The 18,874-nt window shown below is 57.3% G+C and overlaps 1 protein-coding gene across 1 annotated transcript in view; it reads right to left on the reverse strand.

Annotated features, from left to right (window-relative positions):
* Nucleotides 1–3,770: 3,770 nt before the first annotated feature.
* LOC104514839 (fibrillin-2-like) overlaps nucleotides 3,771–18,874 on the reverse strand; it is a 92,532-nt gene continuing 77,428 nt past the window's right edge. The window contains 27 exon segments of the mRNA XM_010158622.1: nucleotides 3,771–4,145; nucleotides 4,895–5,102; nucleotides 5,513–5,585; nucleotides 5,588–5,743; nucleotides 6,350–6,469; nucleotides 7,051–7,179; nucleotides 7,442–7,558; nucleotides 8,240–8,362; nucleotides 9,331–9,456; nucleotides 9,714–9,920; nucleotides 10,138–10,263; nucleotides 10,843–10,974; nucleotides 11,267–11,389; nucleotides 11,840–11,959; nucleotides 12,191–12,316; nucleotides 12,582–12,647; nucleotides 13,120–13,272; nucleotides 13,356–13,481; nucleotides 13,830–13,949; nucleotides 14,539–14,667; nucleotides 14,887–15,003; nucleotides 15,228–15,353; nucleotides 15,857–15,982; nucleotides 16,460–16,585; nucleotides 17,633–17,704; nucleotides 18,193–18,348; nucleotides 18,779–18,874. The exon segment at nucleotides 18,779–18,874 is cut by the window's right edge and continues 42 nt beyond it. Of these exon segments, the coding sequence (XP_010156924.1) occupies nucleotides 3,771–4,145; nucleotides 4,895–5,102; nucleotides 5,513–5,585; nucleotides 5,588–5,743; nucleotides 6,350–6,469; nucleotides 7,051–7,179; nucleotides 7,442–7,558; nucleotides 8,240–8,362; nucleotides 9,331–9,456; nucleotides 9,714–9,920; nucleotides 10,138–10,263; nucleotides 10,843–10,974; nucleotides 11,267–11,389; nucleotides 11,840–11,959; nucleotides 12,191–12,316; nucleotides 12,582–12,647; nucleotides 13,120–13,272; nucleotides 13,356–13,481; nucleotides 13,830–13,949; nucleotides 14,539–14,667; nucleotides 14,887–15,003; nucleotides 15,228–15,353; nucleotides 15,857–15,982; nucleotides 16,460–16,585; nucleotides 17,633–17,704; nucleotides 18,193–18,348; nucleotides 18,779–18,874 (3,674 nt within the window).

Genomic DNA, 18,874 nt, shown 5'->3' on the forward strand with positions numbered 1-18,874 from the left:
CACTGGTGGGTGTCTCCAGTCTCTGGTGGGCTGCTCCAGGCTCTGGTGGGCTGCCCAAGCTCTGTCTGAGCCAAGACATCCCTCAGCACAAGCTGAAGCTGCTCTGCAGGAGACGAGTGCTTTGTGCGCCATCACCCCTGGGCTGTGGCACTGTGGGTGCCCCGTGCTGGGCACGTGATCTGTGGGGGACATGGAGAAGGTGCTCCTTGGCCAAATTGCGGCACCCGGTGCAGAGTTGCTGGACAGGGACAGTCACAGCCTGGCTGTGTCCGCTGCAGGATCAGTTTGGGTCTGCGCAGGCACAGCCTGGTGGGTTCTGCTGCATCCAGAGGGTCCGGGATGTGCGGGTCATCCCTGGAGAGACCCCAGGGTGGCATGAGCATAGGCAGGAAGAGGCGAGGAGTCACTGCTGGGTGCTGCTCAGAAGCGACCGGCTGGACGTGGGTGCCCAGGCGCAGCACACCCTGTTCTGTACCCCCTCTCCCCCCACTGCCTGACACGAACACCACTCACCCACTGCCAAGCCCGGGAAGCTGTTGGGGGTGCAGATTCCAGCTCTCTGAGCTCAATGGGAGTGTGTTTTCCTTCTCCCAAGTTTCACGGCACGATCTTCCCTCCAATAAGGCAGTGGGCTCGCTCCCAGTCCAAGGGATGCCGCAGCCCTGCCTGCCCTCTTGTGGCACACGGCTCCTTGTCCGGAATGGGAGCCCGAGAAGAGCTTCCTAAAACCGAGAATATCAGCCTGGAACCAGGGTTTGAGCTGAGCTCAGCCAGCTGGACCCTGACCCAGGGCACGCGGCACGATCTCTGGCCAAGCAGCTGGACCATCCCACGCCCTGCACATAGCACAGGGTACCCCAACCCTGCATGGCGTGACCTCTGCTCGGCGTGACCTCTGCTCGGCGTGACCGGCACAACCGGCAAACCCCCCAGCAAGCAGCAGTGGTGCTGCTCCAACGGAGCCAAGGGTGACCACGGCAGGGTCCTCCCTGACCCAGCACCAGGCAGGGTGAGCCAGGTGGGATCGGGGGTAGCAGTCAGTTTACCCCCACTCTCCTGCATCCCCTCTCCACCAGACCTTCTCGTGGACCCCCATCCCTGCCCTGGCCAGAGTGACCTTTCCTCAGCCCAGCAGCAACGATGGGGTGCAGACCCCCACTCTGCTGGGCCCAGACCTCTGGCATCACCCCCCTTCCATTCCCCTTGCTGGGGGAAAAGGATCAGGAGAGACTTTGCTGACATCTCTCCCTCCTCCCTCATCTGCCGCCTCCTCTGCTGCTTTGGGAAGGACCCCAAAGCCCTCCGTGGGGTGGGAGAGGCTGTCCCTGAGGAATACAGGCAAGAAACCAGGTTTCTCCCTCCGTGTTGGAGGTAGGATGGGTCCTGCCATGCTCCCAGGCAGCCTCCGATGGGGCCCTCCCACCGCCCCTCGACCCCGGCAGACGGGCAGGGTGCTGCACCCAGATGAGGAGGAAGACACAGAACCCACATTATAACCCAAAATAATTTTATTGTTGCTGTTGCTTCTGATACAAAAAGGAATTCCACAAAGAGCCACCTCTCTGTGTGGGACAAGGGGGCACAGGTTTTGGGTTTCAAGGCTTCCCCCCCAAAAAAAAAAAACAACCAGCAAGTAATGTCAATGCAAATAAAAAAAAAAAACATCGCACCGGAGAGGAATGGAGACCTTGAGCTTTTTCATTTGAGGCTTTTGGCTCAACACACGCACACAAACCCATCTCTGCTGATTTATTATTAATAGTTTTTAGGTTTTTTTTTTTAAAAAAAGCACCTGTTTGAAAAACAAAACAAAACCAAACAAAATAATAAAACCAAACCTTAGGTTTTTTTTTTTAAAAAAAGCACCTGTTGGAAAAACAAAACAAAACAAAACAAAATAATAAAACCAACCCCAAACATCAGGCCACCCATCCTGTCACAAGCTCTGGGACTCTTGCAAAATCCAGAGTCTGGAGCTGCGTTATGCGAAAGAGATTTCAAGTTTGACACTAGCCCCAGTACAGCATACGTACACCTCCCCCACCCCTGCGGCGGCAGCGTACCAGGAAAAAAAAAAAACCCAACCACCCTCCCCCCCGCAAGTACCAAAATAAAAAGCTACAGGAATACGCACTCCTCACCCCGACGGGCAGTCGTAACGTGGGTGGTTACACATAAATATGAGAAGGGTGGATGGGTACAGTGCACTAACGCCGACGGTTCGGTACCAGCACCAGCTTCTGAAGCACCTTTGGTTTGTTGCCAAGGTAGTTGTGTGTGTCACCGGGGTGAGTTTAGCACCTTTCTGTCCCCTGATGGTGCCCAGGGTTGACAGGGAATGGGGAAGAGATTCATGCGGAACTAGGACATGGCATTGCAGAGCCCCGCTGTGGGAGGGAGGAAGGAAAGCCCACCCGGACAGAACGGCCTGCACAGGCTACTTGAGGCAGCAGGGAGAGCTCAATTCACTCAATTAACATTTTCCGGGCTCTTTTTAGTGCATTTTGTTTGTCTGCGTTAACCAGAGACTCTCCGCCTCGGCTGGCACCTTGGCCTGACCAGAGGCAAGCGGAGGGGAGTAACAGGCAGTCCCCACTTCCAGCAGCGCTCCTGGCTGGGGGACGTGGCCGGAGTCACGGAGATGGGATGGCTGGGAGTCAGGGACCGTTTGCCAAAGGAAGCTGCCCCTTTCCTCCTGCCAGGCTTCAGAGATCCCCCCCAACCCATCCCCATCTCGCTCCTGCCGGTGGGAAACTTTTCACGGGATTTTCCAACACTCAGGTGGGTGGTGGCCAGGGAAGACGTCCCTGCAGCATGCCCCCTACGTCCTGCCAAGCCCCCTCCGGCATGGGAAGCATCCAGAGGTGCTTTACCAGGCTCACGCCATGTTTCCTGCCCGTTTAGTTTGTCCGACCACGCTCAACAGTGCAGTTACCTGCCTCTCCCAAGAGCTCCTCCGTGTTTACAGCAGGACCACTGCACCCCTGGGCTTGGCGGAGCTCTGGAAAAGCGCTTCCAGCTCCAATCTTCGGAGGGCAGGCACATGTTCCGCACGCCGCAGCGCCTAAACCCCAGGTTCCGCGCGGGAGCCTGTGGTCCCGCGGCCGGGCTGCTTGGTGATGTGAGGTTGGGAACCCGAACACCTTCAGGCAGAGGTGACCTTTTCTGCCTGACAGGGGAGCCCCGAAGGACCAGAGGACACGGAGGGGACAGAGAAAGAGCGCAGCCAGCGCGGGGTGGTTGCTGCAGCACCATCAGGACAATGCAGAAGCAAAGGAGGAACAAAAGCTGCCGGGACATGCACTAATACCACGCCGTGCCACAGCTCCTGCCAGAGCTGCCCCCAGCCCCCCCTCACCTGTCTGGGCTGTGGTGGGGGTGTATGGCCCGTGACCATGTAGGACAGGCAGTTTCCCCAGGGGACAGCCCTCGCCTCCTGGGCTAACAGTGTCTTGGTTAAAGGAGAGGGGCGAGAGCTGAGCGGGGAGGGGGAGCGAGGGGAGACCCTGCTAACCGGGTTTGAACCTTTGGCAAAGCTTTCAGGAGCGCTTTGGCGGTGTGGCTTGGTTTTGACTCAAGCACCCCACGGAGCTGAGCATCCCTGCACGGCCAAGGTGAGCGCTGAGCCCGGAGGGACATTTCCCATCACTGCGCAGTGCAGGGGGGAGGTGGTGGCAGGGGGTGCAGCGAGAGAAGAGGCAGCTGTTTCCAGGGGTAGATGGCGAGGCTGAGGACTGTACTGTCGGTTGGGTGGGTGGATCTCATGGCTGTTAGTAGAGCTGGAGCTGCAGCTTCATCCTCAGTGCTTGGCCCAGCTCTCCTGCTAAGTAGTTGAGGTGGTTCTTGGCCTCCAGTTTCTGCAGTTCCCTCTTGCGGTACAGGGGCACGCTCACGATTTCCAGCAGGTAGGTGCCAGGCACTATTTTCTTGCGGCCGAGGTGCAGGTAGCTGAGCCCCTCTTTTTGGTGGATGCGGAAGTAGCCATCCTCATTCCCGTGGGAGATCTGGTACCGCACACGGTTCTCCAGGGGCTCCACAGCCGGCAGGAGCTCCAGGATGTGCTCCTTGTGAGCCAGGTCAGAGAGGTTCAGCGTCATGGACAGAGGAGCATCCACATCCATGCTGGCCAAGTTCACAGTGTGATCCTTCAAAAGGAACCAGGCAAGTTACTCACATATAGCAAGAAAAGCTCATGGCCAGGTGAAGGAGGATTTGATTTAGAGGAGTTCTGCCCCATGGGCCACCCCGAAGCAGCTCTGAGAAGCAGCTCTGAGAAGCAGCTCTGACTTCTATGGTCTTTGCTTTCCTTCAGGTGTTTCTCAGTACCCTGTTTGTGTCTCTGAGACTGAACTAGCCCCTCATCTTCAGGGGAAGAACTAATAACTTCAGAGGCATCTTCTTCCCAAGGCCTGGAGGGCCTGTAATGACCCCCCAGTCCAATCTGTCCTGCCCAGGCCTGTGAACTTCTCGGGGGAGCCTTGGACAGGGGCCAGAATTTCCCTCCAAGGAATAACCCGTATTTATAGTGACAGCTTCAGCCTGAAGGCTGACAGTATTGACAGTTCCCTATGGCCCTACGGGAGCTGTTCCCCCTCAGCTCCTCTTGCAAGAAAACATAGGCTTTATTTCTGTGTTGCACACATCTCTGGACATTTGTGGCCAAACCACACAAGTCTGTGTCACTTAAGATTGTCCTGACCTACTCTAAGGTATTGTGAAAGACCTTCCATTTCTGGAGGACTTCTGGACTCAATGACATCAACAAACACCCAGGCAAGCAGTGTGGGTGCGTACACAGTGAGCTGCTATCTCTGCCTGCACTGGGGCAGCCCCGCAGAAATGGGCATGCTACATGGGATCCACTCCAGCCATCTCCCAAGTGACCCAGCTCTACTATTGCTCCACCCCATCCAGGATGCCATGGATTTCTTACCTGGTGCTTCTCAGTGCCGTTGACACTGCGTCGCTGCCGACCCCTCTTGGGGTAGCCATTTATCTTGCACTCATAGCAGGTTTCAGGGGAGAGCAGGTTGTCTTCAACCTCTTCTTGGGGGGCAGGAAGGTAGGAACCTTTCCCAAAACCCAAGCCAGAAATACAGTGTCTGATGGCAGAAGAGCAGAGAAACTCATGTTAGATTCATGCTTCAAGAAGGAAATCGTACCACCACCCTCATGGGTTCCCCACATGGCACCCAGAAACACACGGAGGATCATGCCTGGGTACAGGACATGGCTTGGACACAGAACACTGAGAGAGATCAGGCCACATCTTGTTTAGATGTGGCCAGTAGGTTCAATCTGTCTGCACCCCAGGCTAGATGGGTCTGCAGAGCATCCGCTACAGTTCTAGCAGCTGCTCTAACCATGGGATTACAGGGATGGAAGAGGAGATGCACGTTAGCATAAGGATCCTGTGATGGGTGAGGAACACTCTGACAGAGAGAAGCTTCCTGCAATATCCCCCAGGAACGCATGGGTGGCTGTGAGGACTAGCTGCTGGCTGCTCTCTTACCCCTGTCCTGCTCGGAAGTAGCCCCCAGGACAGCCGCAGAGATAGCCTCCGTCGGTGTTGGAGCAGCCGAGCGGCAGGTGCTGCCGCCTGCTGAGCATTCATCCACGTCCTGGCACCCTCCAAAGGCTTGGTCAAAATCAAAGCCCGATGGGCAGACGCACTTGAAACTTCCCAGGGTGTTGTAGCAGGAGGCAGAGCCGCAGGCAGTGGGGCTGGAGCACTCGTTTTCATCTGCACCCAAAGACAGCAGGACTAGTCAGAAACGGCGTGGAAGGGAGCTCCTGTGCTGGTGCTCCCCACCCCGCAGGGCCACGGAAATCTGCCCACGGCCGTCACCAAGCTGGCAACAGGCTCCCTTCTGCCTGGGGGACCTCATCCCATGCAGGCCCCTGAAGGACTGCCTTGATTTTTTTATCCTCCTGCAACGCAGGGAGCTGCTGGCGGCAGGAGCAGTGGGAGCTCATCGCTCTGAATCATAGAATCACAGAATCACAGACGGGTTTGGGTTGGAAAGGACCTTAAAGATCATCTAATTCCAACCCCCCTGCCATGGGCAGGGACACCTTCCACTAGACCAGGTTGCTCAAAGCCACATCCAGCCTGGCCTTGAAGAGCAGCTTCCTGACATTCCCATTGCAGAGAGAACCTGGGGCAGCGGCTCTGAGCGCAGGCGCAGTCTGTCTCTGGGGCAGGGCAGGAAGATTGGTGCTGGGTTAGCAGAGATGAACCCAGAATCCAGTGTGGGAGATGGCCAGGGGTGGCTGGAGAGGGGCTCGGGGCTCAGCTGCCTCCCCATCTCACAGCTGCAGGATACACGAGCCCCCCTCCCACACTCACCCACACACTGATTCCACTGGTAATGCTGCACGTAGCCCTGCGGACAGCCGCAGCGGTAGCCTCCGAGCACGTTCTGGCAGCCGTGCTGGCAGCGATGGTTCCCATCGCACTCGTCCACATCTGCGGCAAAGCAACATGGATGGGGGTGAGACAAGCGCTCCCGGCCTCGTGGGCAGTGCTGGGTGCACAGGGACCATGCCTGGCAGCCAGCACCCGTGCGGGTGGGAGGTTCTTCTGCCTAATAATGTCCCTGCAGCTTGGAATTGAGCAACACCCTCAATCCCAAGGCCCACACACATCCTCCCCCTGCAGCCCCTGCTTGGATCTTTTTTGATTTGCCAGATCTGCTCTGCCTCAGACTGCCTGGACACAGGCTTTTCTTTCGCATAGCACATGCTATGGGTTTTGGCAGGCATGAGATCTCCCCCGGTGAGATACGGGACTGTTCCTTTCCCAGCCTCGGCTGCTGTAGGTGCAGCACTGACACCTTCATCTGCTTGTCCAAGTGCCAGTGCTTCCCCAGGCAGGTCAGGCACTGACCCCTCCGTTGCACTGGGGCTTCCCACCTGGGTTTCAGGTGCCCCACAGTAAGGAATTGTCCCTTCCTGGCTGGACTGAGCTGCCTGTGAGACTGGGAGGGAACTAGGAACTCTTCCCCCTGGAACACGTATTTGTCAAAGCCCCAGAGACACGAGACCCACCTTCGCAGTTGACGCCAGAGCTGTCCAGGGAGAATCCTTTCTGGCACTCGCAGTTGTAGCTGCCTGGCGTGTTCAGACACTGTCCTTTGGCTCCGCACAGAGAGGGCTGAGCTGTGCACTCATTATTGTCTGCAAAACACCCGTGGCCACTTGTAAGCCCATGCCCACGGCTGTGGCTGTGTGCACTATGCAGACAGCTACCTTGCCTCGTGGGGCTTAGCCCAGCCCGAGTCGCAGACGGACAAGTCAGATGCACAACCCCAGGCCGGCTGGAGAGGGGCAGCGCTCCAGAGCCAGAGCTGGGGGGCTGGAAAGACCCCCCTGGGCCTACAGCTGACCTATGGGGACCGTGCTGGTGCCGTACGGCAGAGCAGCCAACGCCTCTACTCACCGATGCAGGATGAGTGGTGCTGAGTGAAGCCGGGGGGGCATTTGCAGTTGAATCCTCCGATAATGTTCACACAGAGGAACTGGCAGTTGTGCTGCTTGGTGGAACATTCATCCAGGTCTGAAGCAACAAGCACAAGAACATGTGTCTCAATTTATCTTACTGAGGTACCTTTGTGGGCTGGGTCCGTGACACCTGCACGTATACGGTGATACAGCGTGGTGCTGGGCAGAACAGGATCTGGACCAGCCTCAGGAACACCACACACGAAATTCTCACGTGAGAATAACAAGTGCAGGGAGGCTCTCCCCACCGCAGCTGCTGATCATCTACAGACACGTTTGGAAACTGCAGGGATTTTTCTCTGCCCCTCCCTGTAATCCACAAATCCCAGAGTCTCCCAGATTCTTGAGCCGCCCCCCTCGCAGCCTGACAAGGTGGGCAAAGCCGCAGCCTGGCTTCAGGAGAAGCCCTGGCAGCGACTCTGGCATGCACGGACCGCTGGCAGGAGACGTGCAGGTTCACGGCTCCCGCGGCCCAGCACAGCTTGGCATATGCTGTGCAGTCTGCAGGGAAGGGCAGGGAGTATTTGTTTTCCTGATGAGACAGGTCTAGAGCGTCTGTGGAAGGATGAAACCCTAATGCATCACCCCACGAGGGTCCAGTGTAGCCCCTTTTCCCATGTCTAGCTTGGCTGAACGGAACGACTGGACTGTTCTGGCACGTGTTAACCAACCCCTGCCAGCCCTGCTGCTGCCGGGGGTGAGGCAGAGTCTCTGCTGCCTTCTCCCACGTGAATACCTTTGCAGATCTTCCCATCTTCTTGCAGAATGTACCCTCGGGGGCAGGAGCACTGGTAGCTGCCTTCTGTGTTCTTGCAGATGAAGTTACAGGGCTTAGGGGACTGGTTGCACTCATCCAAATCTAGACTCGAGAGACAAGATGCATCAGCACGCGCAGGTTGTGCTGCTGGACGGGGTCCCCACCACCCCTCGGACCACGCAGTCTCCGGAATGCAAGGTGATCCCAGGTTTCATGGCTCCACAAAACTGAGCCCTATGGATCCCAGCGCTCCCTGCCCCAGGTAAATGCATCTTTTCTGCTCTCCAGGAAACAAGTGAGCAGAGAGAGGGACTTTGAGGGAGCACCTTGGTTTGAGCCAGCACAACCGATCTAGGAGACCTCCTGCAGGAAAAGAGCCGAGTCACCTCCCTACTCAGATATGGGATGTTTGTGACCTGGTGATCTGAGTGACACCCTTCCCACTCCCTTCCAGATGAAGAGAGGGGTAGATGCTCCTCCTGAGTACCGGGAACATCAGGGATGGGGCCAGCCCTGTGCTTCTGGAGCTTTGGCACCCCTGCTCAGCAGGGAGCAGCAGCCATGGCTCTGACAAAGCCCCTAACTTTGAGCCAGGCTGGAGGGCACAAGCCCAAGAAGGGGCAAGGATGTTTGGAGAGGAATCCTGTCCCGGTGCTCAAGGTCATGTCTGCTCTACTCCTAGACACAGAGCTTGGTTTCTGGGGGCCAAGGCCTCTTTTCCACTCCGTGTCTAGGACACACTGCTGCTGGCATGGTCCTGAACACCATCTCAACACTGGAAGCACGACACATCCTCAGCTCCTTCAGCCCCTGTGACTGCTGGGGTCAGGGAGAGAAGACAAGGAGCCTGGGTTTTAAGGAGTTAAACAACATGGAGTGATGACTTTGATGTCCACAGGACCATGCAAAGTGTCCAGAGCGTATGGATATGCAGGGTAGTATGGACAGAGGTGAAGGCAGGTCCCAGGTGAGGGCTGCAGGACCCTCTCTCTGCACGCTGAAAAGTAGAGATGGAAGCCTGCCAGGGCCAAGGGCTGTCCAGAGACAAGGGTTTCGTTGTCCCGACTCACCCACACAGGCTGTGCCTGTGATATCTGCGGTGTAGCCCAGGCGGCAGTGGCAGCGGAAGGAGCCGATGCTGTTGATGCACTGTCCATTCCTGCAGAGGTTGGGCAGCACCTTGCACTCGTCGATGTCTGCCGGAGGGAGGAAAGGAAGGAGCTGTGAGTGCCAATGCTGCCTCTGTCCCCATGCTCCCGTGCTAGCACTGTGCCAGGGCAGCTCAGACTCTCCCACGAAGCCAGAGCCAACATTCAAGGGGCTTTAAGATAATGTCGCAGAGGCTCCAGGCACTGCATAGGCCTGTCCCAGCCAGCTCCCAGGGCAATTCCGCCTGTACCCATATCTCCGCTTTCTCCCCTCCACACTGAAGGTGATTTGAGCCCCTGCTCACCTCTCCCATCAGTGGAGTACCCTGGCCCATGAGGACACATCTTCTTGTACTGGGCAGTCCCAGGAAGGGGACAGAGTTCGCACTGGGGGCCCCAGCTGCGCCCGCTGTTGCAGCAGCACTCAGATTTGGTGACCAGGTTGCGGTTGGTGGAGGACATCTGGCACATGGTTTGCAGGACTTCAGTGAAGCAGAATCCTTGGCGGGTGTCTGGACAGAGTGGGATACGAGGTCAGGATCTGAGAGAATGTCAGCATCGAGGATAACCGAGCAGCCTGTCCAGCCTGTGCCAGCTCCAGCACGGAGGGCAGTGTGGCTTGGATAATGCTAAAGGTGATGCCCCACCTCAGAAACCCTGCAACACCCAAAAAGCACCATCTGCTACTAAAGAGAGGCTGCTCCAGACCCACCAGGACTTGGTAATTACCAATACACTCTGTGCCAGAGGGACTGACTTCAAAACCTTCGTTGCAGTCACAGCGGTAACTTCCCACCGTGTTGATGCAGCGGCCGTTGGGGCAGATTCCAGGCTTGGTGCGACACTCGTTCTCATCTAGAAAGGAAGGAGCCACAGAGAGCTGCAGTGAGGCATAGAACAGATTTCAGCTTTCCCTAAGTCCTCACGCTTACTACTCAGTTTGAACCGCGCTCACACAGTCCTTGAGGACCACTTCCACATCCTCAGGCAGCTGAGGAACACATCCTCTCCCACAGCAGGGGGGCTGAGTACCCTGCTTCACTGGTTTGCACATTCTCCACCAGCAAGAGGCCAAGCTGCTGGGCTGGGAGTGGAGCTGGGCTCACTTTGCATTCCAAAAAACAGGTCAGGGCCACCCAGCACCCACCCTTCCAAAGCAGCTTAGTACCAGGAACGTTGACACCGACATGGAAAAGACACGTGGCTAATACTGTGTCCTCCTGTGCTGGAACTGAATAGACCCATGGGTCTGCCCCGAGGTGGACAGAGGTTTTGTGTGTGCAGACACCCAGTAGGATGCACAGGAAGTTCTGACACATGGAAACCCTGGGGAGGAGCTGTTGGAATAGAAGGACATAAAATAAAGCAACGTGGACAATGCCTGGAAGAGGATGGTCTCCAGCCTCACGGGGAACCCAACCCAGCCCATGGTACCTGTGCAGCCCTCTCCATCAGGCCTGCGCTGCATTCCTGGTGGGCAGATGCACATGAAGGTGCCAATGAGATTCTTGCACAGCATCCCTCGGGACTCGCAGTCGTGCAGGCCCTCTGCACATTCATCCAGATCTGTAACCGAGAACCTCATGAGACCCCGTTCAACCTGCCAGCTCTGCAGCACTGTGGGGGCAACTGGGCACGGAGTGGGGGCAACTGGGCATGGAGTGCTCATGTCTGCACTGTGCTGCCAGCCCCCGCTGCCCTGGTCCTGCTGAGGGCATGCAGCATCGACACCAAGGCAGCGAGAGTCAGCACAAGCTCAGAGATGCCAGCTCAGAGGTCCTGCCTTCTCTCTGTGCAGCACCAGAGGGGGCTGGGGGGAGTGTGGGAGCACCCTGATGGGTGCAGAGGGAGATTTTACCTCTGCACATTCTTCTGTCTTCTCGGAGGGCGTATCCGGATGGGCAGGTGCACTCGTAGGAGCCAAAGGTGTTGATGCAACGGAAGGCACAGAGCAGGGGATTCAGCGAACACTCGTTGATATCTGGGAGGAAGGAGGGAGGGGAAAGCTCGACTGTGCTCTCAGCAGCATCAGCTGAGCAGTGACAGTGGTAGATCTCCCCAGGACAGACTGCCCCCTCCCCACGCATTCATCTCAGGAGAATGTCGCTCCACCAAGGCTTCCTGTCCTGGTCCTCAGGTGCAGAGGGACAGACACCTGGTGTCTCAGCAGCTTTGATGGAGACAGAATCCTGGCTCCTCAGAGAGGAAAACTCCTGCATTTAGGCAGACCCCCAGACCTCCTCCTGCGGTCCAGCCTCAGTGGAAGCCAGAGGGGACCAGCGCTGATGTACACACTCATGTGGAGATGAGCCCCAGCCAGCTGTTCCGCACTGTCCATTGGAGGCTGCTCACCCAGGCAGTGACCCAGTGGGGCCACACTCATGGCCCAGTGTGCAACGGGGGTGAAGGGATTGCCTCCCAGCAGCATTACCTTCACATGTCATCATGGGACCTGGCTCAAAGCCCTCATCACAGGCGCACTCAAAGCCTCCCACCACGTTGGTGCAGGTGCCGTTCCCACAAGGATTGCCAATGGAGCACTCATCGGTATCTGGGGGAAGCCAGCATCACGTTAGGTGAACGAGTGGGGGAGGAAAGGTGCAGGCTGGACTCTTCTTGCAGCCAGAGCATTCAAACAAGGCCAGCAAAGCCAGAAGCCAGGGATAAAATGCAAAGGGGCAGGGAAGAAGCAAGTTCCTTCCCTCCACACACATGCTCATCGCTTCTGACAGAAGGAGGATAAAAGCAGGAGGGAGCAGGTGCTCCACACGCAGACACTTACCCACACAGTTGACTCCCGTGTAGTCCAGGTTGTACCCAAAGGGACACTCGCAGCGGAAGGACCCGTCAGTGTTAATGCAGGCTCCGTTTATGCAGACACCCAGGTTCTCTGAGCATTCGTTAACATCTGAAAGGGAAACCAAGGCAATGAAACCTCACATAGACAGAAACACATCCCTGTCCTCTCACAGCTGACCCTGTAATCCCAGATATTCCCTCTCCAGTGCTGGGGGGTGGACCACTGGTGAGCAGTCAGAAACCACCAGCTTGGGACAGAACCCAGTCCTACATCCCTGCCCTCCTGCCACTGACAGCCTAAGTTTGGTTGCTTCTAGGGAAACCTCCCACCCACCACGGGACAAATTTCTCCTCATCCCTAGATCAGACCTTACCTTCTCGGGTGTCACCTGGGCCTGGGATGGCTCCATGGCCATAGGGACACAGCTCCTGGAAGGCAACTGGAAGGAAGCAGGAAAGTGAGATATGCTTGCAAGTGTTTCCGCTCCCAGAAGCTGAAATGTTCTTTGGAGGCTTCTAGAGCATGACTGAGAGCTCGACAGCTCACTGCCCGTGGGAGGACACAGAACCCCAGCTGGTGGGAAAACGCCTGTGCTCGCCTTGGACCTGGATGCACTGTGCCTTATCTAAAGCCCCGCAGAGAACCCAGAGCAGATCTGAAGCAGAAAAAGCATTCCATTTCCCAAAAAGCCTGGCTGTGGTTGCTGGAGATCCAAGGAATACTGCAGTCCCGTAGAGGCTGCTAGGTTTCAAGGCAGCCCTCTCCAGATGGGAGGAGCCCACTTTGCTGGTTGGCTTGCACGGCGGGTTGTTCGCCTGACCTGCACGCCTTCCCCACGGTGCACGCCGCAGACACACACCGCAGACACACGCAGCCATCGCTCCCGTGGAGCTACGTCCCAGCACACCTACCATTCCCCTCCTGTGGGCACAGCTCACAGGGATCTCCCCAGCCTTCTCCTGGCATCTTGCTGCAGCAACACCGAGCCTTGGTGGTGTTGAAGGCCTTGGGGACAGAGCACTTTCCGTTGTCAAAGCGAGTGAAGCAGAAGCTCTGGCGAGTATCTGTGGGAGGATGGGGAAACGCAGAGGGCATTGCAGACATCCAGGACGGTTATGGTCCCCTCCCCATGATGAGCTGCACTCACCAAAGCACCGTCGGCCGTTATCAGACAGCACAAAGCCTGGAGGGCAGACACACTGGAAGCTGCCTGGGGTATTGGTACATGTCCCGAAGAGACAGATGTTTGGCTCCTCTTCACACTCGTTGATATCTGGGAGCATGAGGGACACATTACAAAGCAACTCCTTTCCTCATTGCATTAAAACCAGCTGAAGCTGTGACGCCTGCAGGACAGGCATCACAGCTAACCCTAACCCTAACCCTAACCCACCCTCAGGGCAAATGGGACAATGAACAGGCCAAGGCACAGCAAAACCATTGACCCTCCTCCATCATGGGAGCAGGCCTTGCCTTGCTCTGTGTCCGATTGCTTTCAAGAAGGTATCTGGGGTCTGTGATGAATGCCCCAGCCCACTTGGGAAGAACATGGGTGTTCTGGGAATAGCCCAAGGTGACCACATGCTGTGCTGGGAATGGAGAGGCAGGGAGCCAACATTACCGATGCAGTTGTCGTTCTGCACCTCGTACCCAGGGGGGCAGATACAGCGGAAGGAGCCCTCCAGGTTCTGGCAGGTGCCCGGGGAGCAGGTCCCAGGCAGGCTCACGCACTCGTTGATGTCTGCAGAGGAAATAACCAGTGATGGTGTCTGTGCTCGGCTCGGAGGACTTGGCTGCAGAGACCTTGCTGCACCCAGGCCCTACCTGCAGTCGCACCCTGCTTTGCCCAAAAAAGATGCAAAGGAAGCAGGTGAAACATTTTCCAGGATGTTCTACCCTGTGTAGCCTGGGAACACTCAGCCCTGCAGGATCTGGTGCTGCAGGAGGCCGTAACCCAGGTACAGGTAACCAGGGTCAGACCCCACAGCCCCTGCCTGCAGGTTGACCCTTCCCTTGGCATCCCTGCTACAACCCTGCATGCTTCAGGGGCATGGACAGGACATTTCTCCTCACTGCCTGCAGGTCTCAGCACACAGAAAGGGACTGGCTTGACTGTTCCCTGCATTGCTGGAAGGAAGATGCAGGCATACTGCGGCCCAGTCCAGCTTTCCACTGGCATTCTAACGACCAGGCTTTGGCTCCAGAGGACTTGGGGTCTTGTGAGTGATTCTGGAGAGTCCACTGCTCAGCTGTAGCACTGCGCAGTGCCAGCGACACCAGTGTCCAGCTCAACTCACTGGGAAGGTCCAGCCTGCTGCCCAGACACTCACCCACACAGTTCTTCCCATCAGGGGTCCGGTCATACCCCTCTTGGCACAGGCACTGGAAGGAGCCGATGCTGTTGATGCACTGGCCGTTGCGACACACCTGCCCCACCAGGGATGAACACTCATCAATGTCTGCGGGAGGGAAACGATAAGCACAGCGGGAGGAGATACGCACGGCGCGTGTCGGTGTGCCGCCTGAACCGGCCCGACACCTCCAACACACACATCTACCCCTACAGCCACTGCCGGCTGACACCCAGAGCTTGACCCTCTTTGACCCTGTGCAACAGCCCGTGCCCCACAGCTGTTGCCAACCTGACCCCCATCAGCAGCCCAGTGCATGCAGCTCACCCATGCAGTCGTTGTTGTGTGTTAGCTCAAAGCCAGGGAAGCAGAGGCAGTTGTAGGAGCCAACTGTGTTCTTGCAGGTCCCGTTTCCGCAGGGCTGTCGGTCACACTCATCAATATCTGCAGAGAGAAGGTGACAGCCCATTCAGAGGCTGAGTGAGCCGAGAGCCACGGTCTTGGGTGTGCGGATGGGGTCCAGGCAGCTGCACAACACCCCGGCTTGCAGGGATCAGGAGGACACAGTGGCCCTTGGCTGTCCCTGGCACTATCCAGCAGGTGCTGGAGAGAGGTCCCGTCCATTCCGATCGCGATTCACACGGCAGGGCCGTGGCGGGCACACTGACCCATGCACATGGTCTGCTCCCCCGTGGCCTTGAAGCCGTTGTGGCAGATGCAGACATAGCTGCCCTCAGTGTCCACGCAGTCCCCGTGGCTGCAGACGTTGGGGATCTCCTGGCACTCGTTGCGACCTAAAACAGAGCAGAGCGGGCACTAGTGAGCTCAAGGGAAGGGTCAAAGGGGAGAAGCTGAGGCACTGGCCTGCTGCAGACCCCTGCCTGCGGGTGGGAAGCTGTGCCTGTGAGCAGCAGCACAGCGAAGCGGGGCCTTGGTTTTCTGAGGGATGCCTTCGCTGGGAACAAGGGGTTTGCACTGTGGTTGCTACCCAAAATCAAGTTAATCGGAGAAAACGGCCTGAGCTGCCAGATTACAGCCACACTTCACAGCGACCTTTTTCTCATCCCTCAGTTGCCCACAATTCCTGAGAATTGTTCCCAAAGTACAGGCAGCCCATTATCACAGCACAGCCAGGTGATGGTCCCCAGGCTTGACAAAAGACCAGAAACCCACGCATGGGACAGGCGTGTCCTTCGTCCTGTCCTCCCGTGGGTCCCCACAAGGTGGTCTGCAAAGCCAGAGCCCCGGCAGGGGTGTGAGTGCCTCTGGAATAGGTAGCGAACAGCTCCCATCTTACCCACGCAGGCTCCGCTAGGCGACAGCTTGTATCCGGTTGAGCATTCGCACCTGTAACTGCCCGGGATGTTGATGCAGTCGGCGTTGCGCTGGCAGAGGTTCTCCCCGCTGCTGCACTCGTCGATGTCTGTGGGAGGAGAGCAGTGCGACCCTCGACTGTGCGGGGCGGCAAGCGCTCACCAGGCACCAGCATCCTGGTAGGGCTGGAGTGGCTCAGTGGAGCCAACGGAGTTTTAACCCCTGGTTTGCTCCAACCAGGAGTAATTTTCAACTTTTTTCTATTGTTTTGCAATAAAAGAATGAATTTTAGTTACAACTCAAAACTCGCAAGTGGTCACATTTGCAAAACTTTTCCTAACCCACCCCCAATAAGACAGAGGAGGGGAAAACCAGACAGGAACGTGAATGAAAATCAGCAAATTGTGTCCAACCAATGATGCTGAGAATGAGGATAATTTCAAGAAGGCTGAGAACATGTGGACTCTGTCCATGTCTGCTGACAGCCCTCACCCCTGGTGCCCCATGAGCTGGGTAGATGCCAGTGCCATGTAGAACCCCCACCCTCCTGGGACCCTCAGCAGCGCTGCCCTGGCTGCCCCGTTACCTTCACAGATGAGCAGGATGTTGTTGTAGCTGAATCCTATGGGACACTCGCACCTGAAGCTGCCGATTTGGTTGATGCAGACACCGTTTGTGCAGATCGCGGGGATCTCGCTGCACTCATCAATATCTGCACACAGACAACGTGTCTCAGCATCCCGGGAAGACAGCAGGGAGGAGAACATCCCCCATAGCTGGGAAACCATTGCCCTTTCTCATTCTAAAGAAGTCAAGCAGGAAAGGGCCACCAGACAAAGAGCGGAGCAACTCTTGGAGGACTGGTAACAGATCCTGCAGAACATGCCAGGGCCACTCTGCAGAGGCTTGGGTACACAAAGAGCCACACAAGATTCCAGGGTGTAGGAACCAGGGGATGGCAGAGCATGTGTTGAGAAGGATCCTGCCCAGCCTTGCTCTCTGAGGGAGTCCCTGCAGTAACATGCAACGTGCTCAGGCTCTGGGACCAGGCTGCAAATGGCAGGTCCAGGGGGTCACTGAAACACAGGGATGGCTGGGGGGTCCCTGCCTCTGTGACTGTCCCAGCAAAAACCACCACCAGCCCTGCAGCCCTGGACCGACACCCCCTGTTGCATTTTTTTCCCGGGAGCAGAAGACAAACTCATGTCCTTCTCTCCAGTCCCCTGGCTGGCACTGCCAGGGCCAGGTGACCCAATGGTTGATTAGTCTGTCTGTCACACAAACTACCAACAAGTCCATCTTTCAAGTCTGCAAAACATCTGTAGACAGTCCACACATCCCAGGACTTTGAACAGCTCTTCTGCCAAAACACACACCTGAAACCCTGGCACAAGTCTGAAACCCCGGCTCTTGGTGATGCCCTGCTGCTGCAGGGCTGGTGCTGCTGGCAGGGTGAGTGCCAGGGCTACCACGGGTCTGGATCAACCTGGTCACTAGCCACTGTATCTCCAGGTGGGACAGAAACCCAGGGACAACTGCAAATGTGGGGAGGTCCAAGCATCCCAGCACTCAGGATGTAGGCTTGAAGGCTTGGCCAGCTGCTTGAAGCCATGTTTGCCACCTCCTTTCCCTGTCTCTCCTCTGCTCAGGGCTTAATTTGCTATGGGATGGGGAGGGAAGAAGCTCACAGGCACCGTGGGAAGAAAGCAGTGGGACAGTGGGCAGACCTGGCTCCGCAGGCATGGAGGGCTCTACTCACCGATCGGCTTCCCTGTGTGGATGTCGATGATAAACCCGGGGGCCTGGTTCCCACACAGGATCTGGTACTCGGCTGGAAGGGGAACACTGAGGTCATGGCCATGTCCGGCAAAGAGAGTGGGGTGCAGCCAGGGACGAGAGGGACAAAGGCCAACTATGGCCGGAGGGAGTGGAGAGGGGGTCTGACAGGCAGGAGGGGATCTGCACAGTGCTCGGCTGGGAATCGCGGGGACCAACACATGGGGAACCCCAAGAACACGTCTGGCAGCAGGCAAAGGGCTCACACACACGCTGCATGGCACGTATACACACACCAAAAGGCGTGCACACACGTGGCATCTGTGTGCCTCACACGCAGGTACAGACACTCCACACAGTGCACAGCCAGCACACCCCAGCGTGCCCGTGCAGCCCAGGCTCGCAGCCTGCCCACGCAGCCTGCACATCATCTCCCTTTTCCCTCTGTTTCATTAGTGTCTGTGCCTCGAAGCGCTTGGGATCGCTGGAAAACCCAGCAGGCAGCCACGGCATCAAGATGCCCTTCCAGGAAGGTTGACTTACGGCTGGCTGGCGTGGGGCAGGGCTCGCACGGCTTGTTCCAGGCCTTGCCGATGTTGTAGGAGCAGCAGCACATCTTCTTGGTCATGTTGAAGGAGAGCTCGTTCTCACACGTGTCGTTGTAGTTGCGATAGCACGCAAAGGCAGCCCAGACAGCGTCTCACACCAGCCCCGGGAAGGGGTGCTGCCAGCCCCAGGGCACCCGTTGCTGCCAAGTGCCACCCCATCCTGTCCTGGTGCTCAGGGGCCGCAGGTGACACACAGTGGTGCCCAGCAAGGCAGCTGCAGTGATGGGCTAAAGCCCTGCTCCAGCGAGAGTGTTGGGTCCTGCCCCGGAGCAGGCAGTGGCAATGCACAAGCTCTGCTGGGTCTCTCACCGCCCTGTGCCCTCACCCTCCCTCTAACTGCTGGCGGGGCGAGCATCAGCCCCCCACGGCACAGACAACATGCCCGGCATAGGGGGCACACAGGGCAGCCCCCAGTCCCTGCTCCCAGCACTCCTGCTCAGCCACCCTGCCCCGACTCTGCTGCCCACCAACCCAGGGCTCATGCTGCCAGACCCTTCCCACGGACTCGGGCCATGCCGTACCCATGCAGTTATTTCCGCCGTTGACTTGCATGTACTCAGGGGGGCACACGCAGGTGTAGTTGCCAAGGGTGTTGTAGCAGGTCCCAGGGCCGCAGA

The sequence above is a fragment of the Eurypyga helias genome, unplaced genomic scaffold (assembly GCF_000690775.1).
Source record: "Eurypyga helias isolate BGI_N326 unplaced genomic scaffold, ASM69077v1 scaffold28369, whole genome shotgun sequence".
Classification (NCBI taxonomy): Eukaryota; Metazoa; Chordata; class Aves; order Eurypygiformes; family Eurypygidae; genus Eurypyga; species Eurypyga helias.